At 36.8% G+C, this 16,200-nt stretch overlaps 1 protein-coding gene across 4 annotated transcripts in view; it reads left to right on the top strand.

Moving 5' to 3' along the window:
• Positions 1 to 16,200, top strand: part of LOC101735394 (protein outspread) — a 318,072-nt gene that overhangs the window by 229,046 nt on the left and 72,826 nt on the right. For all 4 annotated transcript variants that reach the window (XM_038013576.2, XM_038013577.2, XM_038013579.2 and 1 more), the window contains exon 4: positions 11,040 to 11,105. In XM_038013576.2, the coding sequence (XP_037869504.1) occupies positions 11,040 to 11,105 (66 nt within the window). The remainder of the gene's footprint in view (positions 1 to 11,039; positions 11,106 to 16,200) is intronic.

Below are 16,200 nucleotides of genomic sequence, written 5' to 3'. Positions count from 1 at the left end.
GGTAGAAAGATATCGCACCTTTAGAATTGAAGTGGTTTAATCAAAAATCCTTATTTGTTGGTAAAATCCAAAAATGTAATTTTAGAATTGTATTTTTTGTTTTTGGAGCTTACAAACAACTTGGAAAACTTTAACAGTACATATTATGTGCTTGATTTCAAAGAGACGGAAAGAGAATGTTTGTCCTTTTCTAGACTAAAAGAGACTGTTTATTTTTATAAACTGATAGAATACATTTTTATAAGTCGTTCGAAGTATGTATAGATCTCGTTTTAATAAAATCTTCTGTTATTACTGGTGGTAGGACCTCTTGTGAGTCCGCGCGGGTAGGCACCACCACCCTGGCTATTTCTGCCGTGAAGCAGTAATGCGTTTCGGCTTGAAGGGTAGGGCAGCCGTTGTAACTATACTTGAGACCTTAGAACTGATATCTCAAGATGGGTGGCGCATTTACGTTGTAGATGTCTATGGGCTCCAGTAACCACTCAACACCAGGTGGGCTGTGAGCTCGTCCAACCAACTAAGTAATCAAAAAAAAAGATTAAGCCACTTCAATTCCAAAGGCGATGTATTGATGGAACCTTCGATGCTCATTTGAACGTGCGCCCCGCAATCAATACAAATCAAAAAAATTAAATCGAAAACAATCAAATTATCTCACATTAAAGCCGTTACACACAACATTATTGTATTATATATCCGCAAATGTTGCCTCCGCAAATGTTATTATTTATCGTGACATTTCCGTAAAAATATAAAAATTAAAAATAATATGTCAGATCAGACGTACCCAATAGAACGTAGGTTATTAATTCGAACACCAAAACCTCACCCATATTTCAACATGACCACAGCCAATAAAGTAATATTGAATCGATCGACATGCCTGCTGTACATTCCCGTGCTTGTGTCTCGTTGCGTCACGATATTCACGCGGAATGACGAAAACAATGTAACTAACAATCTTCGCAACGTACATTGTTTTCGTGCACAATAAATAATTCTTGTTTAACTTTAATGCTAAATGTTCGCGTGCTCATTTGTTTACACAACTTCTTGAGGTCGATTCAATTGATTAATTGATTTTGCGTATATGAATGTGAAATAACACACTTTTTATTCTCGATTACTGCGAGTTTCTCAACGGCAGCTAAATGAATTACTTGCTTAGTGCGGACGCACTAAGTTACGTATGTTATTTGAATTAACTGTTTAATTTTCATTAAATACTTTATTTATTCTATCAGTTCAACTTGGGGTCATGGTTGGCTACATAGAGGTCCACACGTCATCGTCTTCAAATTCGCTAATTAGAACACATAAGTCCATTCTAAGGCAGCTAGACATCCGAAAAAGGCTCTCTTCCATCTGCCGGGAACGTGTTATGAGTTTCTTCGGACACATCATGCGGTCTCCCAGACATGAATTAGAGAAGCTCATAATTACGGGTCGAATAGAAGGCAAGCGCGCCGTGGGCAGAACACCAGCCAGATGGTCAGATCTAGCAAGAGAAGCACTCAGTGGTAGTCTGTACCATGCAGTCCATGCCACCCATGATCGAGCGCATTGGAAGTACGTCGCATGTGATCGCGATCCTCAGTAGTGAGGGAACGATATAGAAGAAGAAGATGCTGATGAGAATATCTTGCATATATTTTTTTTTCGAGATAAATAATAGATAATAATATGCACTTGGTGGCCCAGCTTGACAAAAAACTTGAAGCAAGCTGCACGGAAGGAAGACCAAAAAATGTATATACTTCTGCATTTAAAAATATATATTAATTAAGTGTATTACATAGTGCATTATTATGTACATAATATGTGTAACTTCCACTTCTGGAATGTAAACAAAAGTAATCATGGCGAACACGATCTTCAGATACCTTTAAAAACAGAAAGGTGCTAGAAAACGAAGAGATTGGTCATCGACATTTGACGTTTTGCATACTAAAACAACGGTGTTTTATTTGAAACTGGCATAAACTTAAAACTATTGCCATATAGAAAAAAAAATATGGTGACGGTGACACGTCTCGCACTTCTGTCATTGTGACACTCGACCTTCGATTTCCGGGAAAGAAATCTTTTTAAAACCAATAACATCTACTTGAAATCGCGATGCGCCCGATTTTTACGATTCAGTTTCTTAATCATTACGAATCGATTGATATTCCAAGTTGACTTCACGAGGGCTACGTGCGGACAATTTCTTATTTCATCTTACGAAATATTTACAGGGATGACAGGTAAAAAAAGATACCTAATATTGTGCTAATTCTATGTTAATACTATCTCTACGTATGAAATAAATTGGGAAATGTACTTTCTCACTAATAAAACTAACACATTACTCAAAAACCTCATATAATGCTTAGAAGAAACCACCTTATCAAGCGAGCACGTCCGAACTAACATCTGAAGGCATCGAAAAGAATTTAGGGAATCTTCATTCGTTCTCGAACTATTTCAACTAAACGAACGAATATTTGACAAATTTATTCGCAAATTCGATGCGTCATGATGGGCCGTACTCATTTAAACCAATTAAAATTTTGAAGACTAAAGAAATTAAGAAGTCTTGACCAAACCTTAACTTTGTTCTTCGAACTACATAATATGATTTTGATAAAATTCATCACTTCTTATTTAATTGTTAATTTAACATACATTATCTTAATATATTGATACATCAGCATTTTAAATACACATCTTTTAACTATTTATAAAAATATCCTAAATTCGTAAGCATTTTCTGAAATATGTCAAGACAATTTAACTCTGACAACCCTGTACCGAAAGATTAAGGTAGCGCCTAATCGATATTGCAAAACCTAGCTTGTAAAACTAAAAATGAAATATCTCAAAAATTGCCCGTAACGAATTACTGTATTAAATAAATAGTGTTTATCCAGCAGGGCACGAGGGGTCACGCGGTGTCGAGGTCACACAATAGTTGGATCCACTCACTTTTATTTAATGTCGACTGCATTTTTATATACGCTAGTGGACACCAATTTGATTTGGTTTGCTTCAAAAATGCAAGCTGAGTTTCTCGCCGGATCTTCTCAGTGAGTCGCGTTTCCGACCCGGTGGTAGATTCTGCGAAGCACTACTCTTGCTAGGGTCAGTGTTAGCAACTCTCCGGTTTGAGCCCCGTGAGCTCATCTACACACGCTAGGGTAAGCTGAAATAGCCTCTCAAGGCTATCAGCATAGGGAGGAAAAAAAAACCTCGATCAAAGAGGTGCTTGTAAACAGAAAAAGGAAATTAATATTTCAGAAATAAATGTTTTCAGTGGCAAAATTTCACAGAAGTCAAAAGGACTTATGGGAAGGTGCCTAGCGATGTCAGCTGAATTTTGTTTTTTGCGGTATTTAGTGTTTTTTCAGGTTTAAAAGAGCCGAGTTAACCTAATAGGTGTATGGATCTAATAAAGAATAATAAAAAAAGTTAAAAAAAATCTGTAAAAATTGTGGCTTATTATTATTATTATTAACCTTCCAGTCCGTGAGTAGTATAGCCGCTTAGGGTACTAGCGAATAGGTAAAAAATAAATCTTTTAGTACTTGTGTATAGATATTGGGAAATGAAAGAAAACCGTGGACATGGCTACTCGGTTTCATTCCAAAGAGTCCACTGAAGTCTTATTCAATTCCCATCGGAAATGAATGAAAATTTGACATATTATTATGTGTTCTGTTTCTTTTGATTATAAGAACTGATTTTCAAAACGAGAGCTGTAAATTTCTGAAAACTTTTCTACTTTTGGTGGACGCGGAACATTATATTTATATTTCGTCAGCATTTTATTTTAAACGAATGCGACAACCCGATTTTGCCATTGATAGTCAACACACGCCGCATAGAAGCTCTGATAACATCTGTGCTATTATATTATAGTAATCTAGGCCTAATCCTTAGAGCTATAAGGATCATTTTGATAAATACGAGAAACTGTCGTATGTGCAATAAGTTTGCTAAGTGTCGTAATGAAGTCTTAATATGCCATTACAGTAATAGGATCAAAACGTGGCTTAGTGATCGAACGTTTGGCTTATATAATATATTACTAGGTCGTGAGTTCAGATCTTTATCAAAATACTTTCAATTTGGACGAAATATTTCATAAATTAATATGACATCTACCTATCTAATTAAAACTAGTAATCCCCCAGAAGTCGAAATTCGACTATAATTAATTGAAAGTTTGAAGATTATTATGGTTCTATTGTCAAACACTATAATTTATAGTTCTATAATCACAGATTTCGCTAAGACTGCACTATAGACAAATAATATTAAAGACAAACAAATTAATCTATTCTCAATTTGACCACAGACTTTAAATAATATCAAAAGTTTGACAATAAACATTTTTTATTGATTTAAAGTATTTTTAAAGCATAATTAAAAAAAAAATACATTCTGCAGTCCTTCTCTATAATCTCTATAAGTGTGGGAAATTTCATACACCTCCGTCCGCACAACTTTCGTAAAAAGGGATACAAAGTTTTTGCTTCACGTATTAATATATAGATTTCATTTTATATCTTGAGGGTCCACTGAAGACTATTACATTGTATTTCGCATTATTACATGAGTAGCCGTTCATACTTTATTAGTGGTAGGGCATCTGGTGAGCTCACACGGGTAGGTACCATCACCCTGTCGTATTTCCTCCGTGAAGCAGTTATGCATTTCGGTTTGAAGGGTAAGACACCCGTTGTACTGTAAAAACTCAGACTTTAGAACTCATGACACAAGGTGAGTGGCGGCATTTAGGTACGTTTACGTACGGCGACCACTTAACACAAGGTTGGCCTTGAGATCGTCTACCCATCTAAACAATAAAAAAAATCTTAACTGGCACATATGACCTTTTAAATTTTCCTCAAAACGCACCGCTATTTGCTCGGAAGGATTTTTAAAAGACACACATGAAATTTTTTTGTCGTCTTTACTATCAGTATAAGCAAACGTCATTGTTTGTTTGTTTTTTGTTTTTTTTTTACTACCTATGTTTATGCCTTGAGAGGCTATATCAGCTTCACCTTGACGTGTAGGTGAGCTCACGGGGTTCAAACCGGAATTTTGCTAACACTGACCCTAGCAAGAGTAGTGTTTCGCAGAATCTACCACCGGATCGGAAACGCGACTGAGAAGATCCGCCAAGAAACTCAGTGGGCTGTGTCTATGGGTTCCTGTTTGTGTTTAAAATCTAGGAACTCAAAACATCGATGTCGATGCTCCCGTGGTCTAAGAGATTAGAAGCCCGGTGTACTCGTCTCAAGCGATGCCACTATGCCGGCGCGCATCCCACGTCACGACATGTTCACGAGTGATTTCCATGGAATAACATCGTGTAACAAACGTGAAATGCATTAATAAAAGAATGCATAGTTAATGGTGATATTTTGATATCGATATATAACGCTATCGTGTCTGTCTTTGCTGTCCTAACAGCTATTAAGAAATGCAATGAGCTCACGCGTCAAATTAGTGGACAGCATTGACATTCGCTATGTAACCGACCTTAACACCGACAGGGCCGTGAGCACGTATAAACCATCATAGTGGAAAAAAAACTGATTTTTGATACTAATTATTTTTAAATCATCTCAACTCAGGAAATGTGTGATTACATCGATCAAAAAATAATAATGGACGTCAGATCCTTTATCGTAACGACTGTACAAGTGTTGTGACTGCTTCAAACGAATTGTTCTCGATTGTCGATCGATCATCGTGTAATCGATTTTTTTTTGGTACCTTCCGAATAAAAAACTGAAACATGACTTTGAGATTCATGTGTCTTTTTTTTTGTACTTTATTGAATCGTATAATTTACCAACGATTCTCAAAGTTTCATTATTGATTGTCATTGATTTATCAGCAACGACTTGTATATGTCATTTCAATGTATAGCAGCTGTCGCACCCTTGAATGGCAGAATGCATGTTTTCGTTGAAGAAATAATTAAGGTGGTACACCCTACCACAACTTACACATACTAGTTTTTCTGAGTACTGAATACTTACCTTCCTGAGTACCTAATGTACAGACCAATAGATCAGCAAGCTTAAGGATAAATCTAGATGCATGCTGCCAGCTTAATGTCTAAGTTTCCGGTAGTTGCATCAACTGATTCATCGACTTTAAGATGAAGGTATACGAACGTGATGTAATAAAAATCATATACGACTTTATATGGTGCCATTATTGGAGTTAGAAAAATTATAAATTCACACGTCTATATACCGAAGTTCAAGCTGTTTCTGCCGCGAACCCTTCGATGACTAAAACTCAACAGAAAAATCGCTCTAGCCTAGTTCAAAACCAGTCTTGTTTAGCTTAAATGAAAATGATCTTAATCTGGTATTCAATAAGGTTCAAACATTTAAAGAGCCTGACTGCAAAAACAATAACAATTAATTATAAATACTCCACTTTTATATGCAATAAATACTCCACTAACAATGATCAGGAATAACTCGAATCATTCCTACTAATTGAACAGTGTTACCACAAAAAAATAGCTCAAAAAGCTACCGGCGGAAATACCGTGTCGGCCCGTCCGATTATAAACGTGCTATTAAGAAAATTCGATCCGATAATCGTACGTTACGATCGTTCGGTGCGGCGGCGCGAAATCAAACGCTAGATGTGATTGGCCGATAAGAAACGCTCGCGTGCCCCGATTGGTCGATACTAAGACACACGTGCCGAATCCCTTTAAATTTGAACATAGAATTTTTCATCTCGTAAATTAATGGCGACAGTTTTAGATACGTTTATCTTGACTTTAATGCGACTGTAAATGTTTTACTCAATTTTAAACATCGGAACTGAATGTTATAAATTTTCTTATCAAAAGAAGCAGTAATATCCTTTAAATCGAAGACAATAATGGGTATTGTCCGCCAACGCTATAATTCGGATACGTTTGTCATTAAACTTTAAATAACTATCTTTTAAAAATAACATCAATATTATTTAATCGGCCAATAAAAACTTCTTTGTCTTTAGTTTAACTCAGCTATAACTTTGACAATTTACGATCACTTAATTATGTAACGTCATTGCCTAAACTTTATTTTCTCGTAATAGAAGTAGAAGGACGTATCTGCACCGGGCGGTACCAACGTTCTGCCTTTACGGTTGCAAAGCTATTTATGTGTAGGTATATTTTCTATCGCAAAGCTCTAGATCAATCATATTTAATGCTGTTCTTAAAATCACAGATTCGAAGGGCGGGACAGCCGTTGTAACTATACTGAGACCTTAGAACTGATATCTCAAGGTGGGTCGCGCATTTACGTTGTGGATGTCTATGGGCTCCAGTAACCACTTAACACCAGGTGGGCTGTGAGCTCGTCCACCCATCTAAGCAATAAAAAATAAAAAATAAATCGCATATTGAAGAACTGATCAAATTTATTTGTATTTAGATTTTTTCTCTAAGCACCTGTCATTTTTGTGTATACTGTGACAATGGCAAAAGGCGTTGGAGCCAATATCTTTTTAAACAAAAAATAAATAATTATATTTATGTAACTGCGTTTACCTTGGTGGTGTTAATGTGTTAATAGTTTTACTTACCTACACTTATCGGAATGGAATCTAGAATATTAACTCTAAAACTTAGGAAAGAGAGCTAATTGTGCCGATGACCTTACGTCCGGTCCGGGTACGACCGGAACCCTATCAGGAGGTGTATCGGCTGGCCGGTGTCCCATTAGCCCGCGACCCACTTTCCCTGGCCTATTGTTTACGATTGTCCCTAGTCGATAAGAGGATAATTGCTGAGATATTTTCTTGTTCAATAAAACAGACTAAGGTATGGCTTTTAGGACGCACTGCCTATGTGCAACTAGAATTGACGTAAAAGATACATTTACACACTAAAAGATTTGAAATTGTACTAAATATATGCTCTGTCGAAATTCTTTTAAGAAAGCTTAATAATGTTTCTTAAAGGAATTTTGTCGCTTGTTCTCAATAATCTAAAATGAATTAAAAAAAAAAAACGCATTTCTTTAAATCAAATTGTTGATATTCCAACGTTTACGTATTAGTCAGTAGCGGCTTGGCTTTGCTCCTGGCATTGCTGTCGTCTATAATCTATATTTATAAACATTAACAAAAGCAAAACATTAACTGTCCCCTTCACACTCATAAGCTAGACCGCGCGAGAGAGAGATGGGCAGACATCATGATGCGCATGCAGTACGACGTCACGCCGCGCGCTTATTCACAAACACTACACAAGCGCAACGTATGAATGTGTTGAACGCGAGCTACATGGTAGGCGGAATGGGGGTTAGGTTTCATTTTCGTTACGGAATTTCTCGATTCGGTCGCCGCGCTCAAACCCCACGATAAAAGCTATGCAATAGCTTAAAAACTTTCAATACCGCCCTTATCAGTGATTATAACAGAAAATTAAAAGTTTTTATGGTAATATTCTTCGTGACAACAAATTAATAGAAAAATTCTCAATCATTTTGCCGTTTCCCATTGGCGTCCACTATTCACGTACTAATGATAAGTCGGTAAATAACAGCCGCGATCCCTGCGACCGAACAAATTCCACCTTCACCCGGCAGCGGTGCGGCCACTTTCAAACACTATAATGCACATTCGAGGCCGTCAGCGCAAAAGTGGCCTAAACTTACCATAGTAAGTATGGAGGTAATTAGGTTTGAATTTTCATGAATTTGAATAGGCAAAAAAAAAACGCGCCAAAATAAAGTTTACAAAGCTATCTGTTATCTATGGGTGAAACTATGGATAGGCCGGAATTGCATCAAAATTTATTATCTATATATATAAAAATGAATTGCTGTTCGTTGGTCTCGCTAAAACTCGAGAACGGCTGAACCGATTTGGCTAATTTTAGTCTTGAATTATTCGTGGAAGTCCAGAGAAGGTTTTAAAGGTAAAGAAAGATAAATATGAAAATGCTCGGAATTATATAAAAACAAACAATTTGGTTTTTCCTTAGATGTGTCCCCTTGATGTGTCTTTTATTTATCGATTGAGGCACTACGAAGTCTGCCGGGTCAGCTAGTATTTTAAATAAATTCCAATATACGTCATATAAAAGCTTGAATATAAAAAACTGTGGGTTAGACCACTTTTGCGCTGATGGCCTCATTTATGAATTGCATATAATAAGCGATGTCTGATTCATGAACTATGTTCGACATCGCCTTAGAATTTTAAGTACAATTTATTCAGCCTTATAAGGGCAGCCTAGATAATGCTCGTCCCAGTTACAAGAGCATCCCCAGACATTCGAGTTTCTAGTTTTGGTTCCGTCGAACAGCTTAAGTGAATCGAGATGTATTTTATGTTTAATTCAGTTTTGTAGGGACGACTCTGTTAGTAAAATGCTAGTTTGACTTTTACTGAAATTTTACGTGTTATGTCGTGCAAATGTTGCAGCTCTACACAAACTATATATGAGGCCGTCAGCGCGAAATGGCCCTAAGCTTACAATAGTTAGTATGGAGATAATTATGTTTGAATTTACTTTTACACTGTTTCGTATCGTAGGCAAAAACAATACGCGCAAAAACAATGTTTACAAAACCATCTGTTATCTATGGGTGAAACTAGGGATAGGCCGGTTTTGCATCAAAATTTATTATGTTTTAAATAAATTAAAATATATAAGGCCCCTTTTACGCTGACTGCTTCATATGTATATAGCTGCACGAGCTGAGCATATATGAGTGTATAGTACCCGGGAATATACTTCAAATTATTTACTTGCAACAATATCTACAACTATTAACTGATTTATAGTACTTTAAATATTTAATGGCAGGGTTCTTTGTAGTATTTTTTTTCGCAACAAGTCACTCACGTTCGTCCCGTCCTAAATTTCTCTGTACTAAGGGAACCAGAGACTGATATACTTACTTTTATACGTTTAAATGTATACATATATAGACAATAAACACTCCGAAAGGGAGCAAACAAACCTGTTCATTACAAGAACGTTCGCCCGATGTTGTTACTAGTGGTAGGGCCTCTTGTGAGTCCGCGCGGGTAGGTATCACCACCCTGCCTGTTTCTGCCGTGAAGCAGTAATACGTTTCGGTTTGAAGGGTAGGGCAGCCGTTGTAACTATACTTGAGACCATAGAACTAATATCTCAAGGTGGGTGGCGCATTTACGTTGTAGATGTCTATGGGTTCCAGTAACCACTTAACACCAGGTGGGATGTGAGCTCGTCCACCAATCTCAGCAACAAAAAAAAAGTTAGAATCGAATCCACGACCCTCGACTCAACAGTCAGAGGCACTAACTACTGTACCAGTGAGCCGGTCAATTGACCGTATGACCGTATAATCATGGGTATAGTAATTACATAGATAATGTTATTAGATACAAACTGACATTCAGCGTGCGCCGTTGAGCCCAGCTCAAAGCTCAGGAATTCTAAGGTCGACCATTGAACCTTTAAATTGGTTGTATTAAAATGAAGATAATCACGAATTAATGCCATTTATTTCAAACAGATCAATTTCAAACTATATACGAGAGTAATATTTAGAGTTAGAGTTGTGCAGTTATATAATTCCCGGTCAGAAAAAAGGCCCTTAATACCAAAAAGGTCAAAATACACTTTGACATATTGAAAGAGGGATAGTAGTGCCTCTTAAATGATAAAAGAGACAATTTTTTTTTTCTGGCTTTGATGTATTTACGAGCTCATAGCCCACCTGGTGTTAAGTGGTTACTGGAGCCCATAGACATCTACAACGTAAATGCGCCACCACCTTGAGATATAAGTTCTAAGATCTTAGTATAGTTACAGCGGCTGCCCCACCCTTCAAACCGAAACGCATTACTGCTTCACGGCAGAAATAGGCAGGGTGGTGGTACCTATCCGCGCGGACTCACAAGAGGTCCTACCACGAGTACATACAAATTGTAAAGAAGCGGTTTCATGAAAACCGACATCCGACCTTCTTAAGCCGAGACGTTAGTGAAAGATTTCGTTAATTGTTATTCTTTTGTTACAGAGATGGCAGCGGAGATGGTTCGTTTTGTACGACGATGGCGAGCTAACGTACTCGTTGGATGAACACGTGAGTACTGCTTATATATTACTAGCGATCCGCCCTCACCTCGCTTCGGGAACTGTAATTTATTATTGACTTCTCCACTATTTAATGGATGTTATTATACATATAAACCTTACTCTTCAATCACTCTATCTATTAAAAAAACGGCATCAAAATCCGTTACGTAGTTTTAAAAATTTAAGCATACATAGGGTCAGATATAGGGACAGAGAAAGCGACTTTGTTTTATACTGGGTAGTTATACAGAAACATCAAGCTTAATCAATATCAATATACAAATCATACTGAGTTAAACCGATAGAACTTCCGACCATTACCGCGTCACGAAATGTATGAGGACTACGAACTTCTTCTTTTTTTTCTTTTGCCTACCTACCTCCCTGCGCGTAGCCTGGAGGGGCTATTTTGGCTTCACCTTCATTTGTTGGCGAACCCACGGGGCTCAGCCTGAAAGAGTTTGCTAACATCTACCCTAAAGATCTAAAGATTATAGGACGTTCTTAGTTCAGTGTATTTTTTTTATATTAAATGAAAATCCAATTTTATTCACAAGGGGTAGTGACGGACTTAACATCTAAGACATTTTCTAGCCTCTTTGTTTTATTGTTAACAATATAAAAGTTAAATATTATATAATACCAAAATGAAATATTTTGGCCACACAAATATATATAGAATATACATAATATAAGTATTGTATATACATATGTACATACATAAAAAATAACGCAATTCATATTAATGCATATTATCACATACAGTTTTTCTCTTATAACTTATCTATATCTTTTATAAGTCAGATAGATAACGTATTCAACGTTTTTAGAAAAGGACAAGGCGAGTAGAGCGGTTTTGCTGGTTCTCTTTTGGTACACAAAAACTCATTAGTCTAGACAGAGAATTAATAAGTTTTTGCTATTTCAAACTATTCGCTTGAATTTACAACCTTTTTTTTATACCTTTAAATATATATAATTTCATCATCATGCTCTTGTATAATTTCATCCCATAAATCTAAGTCATTTCTAATGTTTATTTAGACATAAAAAAGCATCTTAAGAATGCTGAAATGCTTACTAATACCGTAATAAAAACATACATTACCAAAATGGTGTGACGACGCGTATCAAGAACCAGAGGCGTCCGCACGCGTCAATAAGAAAACACCAGGACTGTAAAATGATCAAATCTTGGAGTTTTTCTTTGAAGGAATCCTTATAAATATTCATAATAAGTGCCAATGTAATTCAAAGCTTGCGTACGTGAATTTTAATACCGCCTTTTTAGGAGGAAAGAAAAACTCGACGCATTGCAAGTGCATACTGTAAGAAGAAGAGCTTTCACTGCAACGAACCTTAAACATGTGTATTTAAACTTTGAAGTTATTGCACAACTTTTTCCACATTTATACTGATATCACAATTTAATTACACAATTTCGTGACAAACTAAACTCTCTCACTACTGCTAAGTCTTAGGCATGAGAGAGGGTTGAAAAAGAGGATTAGGAAAGCATAAAATTAATTAACAATATGCGAAAATGCAGACCTTCAGCCGTGAAAATAACGGCGAACAATCATTTTCCCGGGGCTGAGAAAAAATTTATTTTATTCTCAAATAATTTCGAAAACGTTTAAGAGATTTCTGCAGTGATTAGAAGACTAAATGTACACGTTTATTTAAAATAGCCAAATTAATTCAACCTGTTATTATAAATTCATAAAGTCACAATTTTGGATATTAGGATGATTCCTCTTAACTAATTTTGTTTTAAAAACAAAATGCGTTTTAAATATATTACTACCGAAACTCTACATAACAACAAATTTTTCACTAGATTAAATTTCTAAAGAAAATTTATTTTACCTCATACTCTTTTACCTCATTTATCCAGTAAAGCCATTTTTTGCTACTGCTGCTGCTGTGCTTTTGCTGCTACTGCTCTTATTATTAAAATTTTTCGCGCAATCTCTACCAAACGGTTACATTATGCAATTTCATTATTATTACCAAATCGGGGATCGAGTGATCGTTTTAATTTATTCAAGATCTCTGGTGGTTTCTTTTTAAATTGTTCTGTGTTACTGAAGTCCGATTTCCGCAACGTAGACGAATCCGCGGGTCGCGTCTAGTACTTGTTAGTTCAGCAAAAAAACTCTCCTCGTTCTCAACGGCTGCGTTGCATCAGTCTCTCATCAACGTAGATTGATGGCCACTAAATTGAACGTCTGATGATCGGTAACGGGGTCTACGCTGCTGACGGTCGCGATGCGTGCGGTCACTTTTACAGTTACTTTAATAATTAGTTGATCGAAATGCACCAGCTCGTAAATATTATACAACAATAAAACCGAAGGTAATAGTCACTTTTCGTGAAATCAATGGTTTAAACGGCTTACTGGTGGTAGGACCTCTTGTGAGTCCGCGCGGGTGGGTACCACCGCCCTGCCTATTTCTGCCGTGAAGCAGTAATGTGTTTCGCTTTGAAGGGTGGGGCAGCCGTTGTAACTATACTTGAGACCTTAGAACTTATATTTCAGGGTGGGTGGCGCATTTACGTTGTAGATGTCTATGGGCTCCAGTAACCACTTAATACCAGGAGGGCTGTGAGCTCGTCCACCCATTTAAGCAATAAAAAAAACCAAAGAACTGGGCAGGTTCTAACAGTAGACATGCTCCGTTTGAAGATTGGACAAAGGTACATACAATACAAAAGAGACCTTTTAGGATACCTTTTTATTTCATTTTTATTGCTTAGATGGGTGGATGAGCTCACGGCCCGCCTAGTCTTCAGTTTTATGTTCGAAAGGCTAAATCACCTTAACTTAGAACCTCGATCTCTTGATGACTTGCCCTCTCATCAAGTTGGCATTGAAACGGTACAGCTAACAGAGTTTCAGTTTTCAGAAGCTATTTTCACTCCAAAAATCCGTCACTTGCTTAATGATTGGTACTTTAATTGCGTACACTTGTGGCTTCAATTGCAATATATTAAAATGTAATTAAGTTATCATTACCGGACTTATGATAGCTTCGTTGCTGGTTTGTGATCCAGACAATTGTATCTCGGATACCAGGTTCGGTTCTAGGTCAAAGTTATTCTTTGTGTTGTAGAAATTGGATTTTCGGAGTCTACGTAGACTTGTTCTTGTTTCGTAAGTGTCTTTCATAACACAGAAGAAACCTAGTTTGGAGCCGCTCAATTTTAAACGTTTGTTTGTTTAAGACATAGCCAAAGCAGAGTTGAGAACTTAGCAGTGGAAATCGTTATCTGCTTTTCCCTTTGCCTTTTCCCCAAATCTGACTTAGACCCTAATTGTTTCGGAAAATAAAATGCCATCTAATTGAATTGCGTTGGACCAATGCAAGTTGACTTTTGAGCTTGAAAAACCTCTTTAATTCCTTAATAGACTAGAATTAACGGGAACCCTAAGCCAGGTATGCAAGGTAGACTTAGTAACCATACCGGTCCGTGCATATGCAAAAGCCATTCATAAATTAATACGAGAGCTAATGAGAGACGCGGAACGTTATTATGGTAAATCGAGTGTGGGCAGAAACCTTCAATGCAAGTTTGTTATTAACATGTACTGCAAGATGAATTAACAATGGCGGCACATACTTCATTTAGAATAAGTTGTCGATTGTTTCGATACGTTTAACAGAGTATTCAGATTGTTACTTTAGAGAATGCATAAGTTAATTTTCTTAATACCTAATTTGTTTATTTATTTGTGTTAATGAAGCATCTATTGGCCGGTTTATATCGACATTATTTTATTTAGTCACAGCTGGAAGAGGAGGCCTTTCAACCGGAAAAGGTGTGAAAACTTCAAACCCTATTGTGTTTATTTTGGTTGCTTAGTGTTCAACTCTGTAACTTTATTCCTTTAGTGAAAATTGTATTGGAACTTATTGGTTACTGCATGAGTTAATTGTTAAGTTCAGGCATAAAATAACAAAGTAATTAGTTTGGCCAACATATTGGCGCCTTATTTATAACATATTTGGTTGAACGAACTTATCATGTCAATAACCCTGCTCAAGCCTTGAAGCCGAAATCACTTTTTTCTACCTATTTGCTGGTAGCCTAACCCTAACCCTGGCCTTGGCAAGACCAGTGCTGCACTGAATCTGTCACCGGATCGGTATAACGACTCCCGGAGACGATGCGGTGACAAACTCACTGGCATTTGGCTATGGGCTATATTGCCTGTGGAACTTTTCATCTTATTCGACAATTTATGTCAATTATGGTATAACGAAAGTCCTTGCCCACAAACCAAAACACATGACTAATTCACAGCAGCATTAAGCAAATTGGTGGTTGGTTGACTACATATTATAATTATTATTTTTTATTTATTTTTTATAGCTTAAATAGGTGGACGAGCTCACAGCCCACCAGGTGTTAAGTGGTTACTGGAGCCCATGGACATCTACAACGTAAAATGCGCCACCCACCTTGAGATATAATTACAACTCTCTCAGTATAGTTACAACGGCTGCCCCACCCTTCAAACCGAAATGCATTACTGCTTCACGGCAGAAATAGGCAGGGCGGTGGTACCTACCCGCGCGGACTCACAAGAGGTCCTACCACCAGTAAACTTTGTCACTTCGAGCCTTAAAATTGACTAAAGAACGATTATTTAAGAGAGACCTTAAGAGATATAGCTTGAATAATTCACGACGCTACGTCCCGCGTCTGGAATAATAATTAAATTCAGTACAAACTTACACTCGTGATAAACCAACAAGCGTGTATCCAAAAATAAACGGATTTACGATTTACTTGTGAAAATCGCGAATATATGTGTAGTACACACATCATGGACGCAAGTCGTCTGATTCTTTAATTAGATATTAAAATGTACGAGATTATATGAATTTTTATATTAAGTTTTAGATATCCGGATATTTAAAAACTATGTACACACAAAAACACGTATGTACACTAAGGACTGCATTCTTATTTGCTAACAATAGCAACTGAGCGTACCTCACGTTTCAGTGAATTGTTAAGGTCACTCTTAGAGGGAAAATGCTGAAAAGCCATGCAAAAATACTTGTCTCAGAACCGTGTTATTTTGTTTCAA

The sequence above is a fragment of the Bombyx mori genome, chromosome 10 (genome assembly GCF_030269925.1).
Source record: "Bombyx mori chromosome 10, ASM3026992v2".
NCBI lineage: Eukaryota > Metazoa > Arthropoda > Insecta > Lepidoptera > Bombycidae > Bombyx > Bombyx mori.
This window is presented reverse-complemented; position numbering and strand designations above follow the sequence as displayed.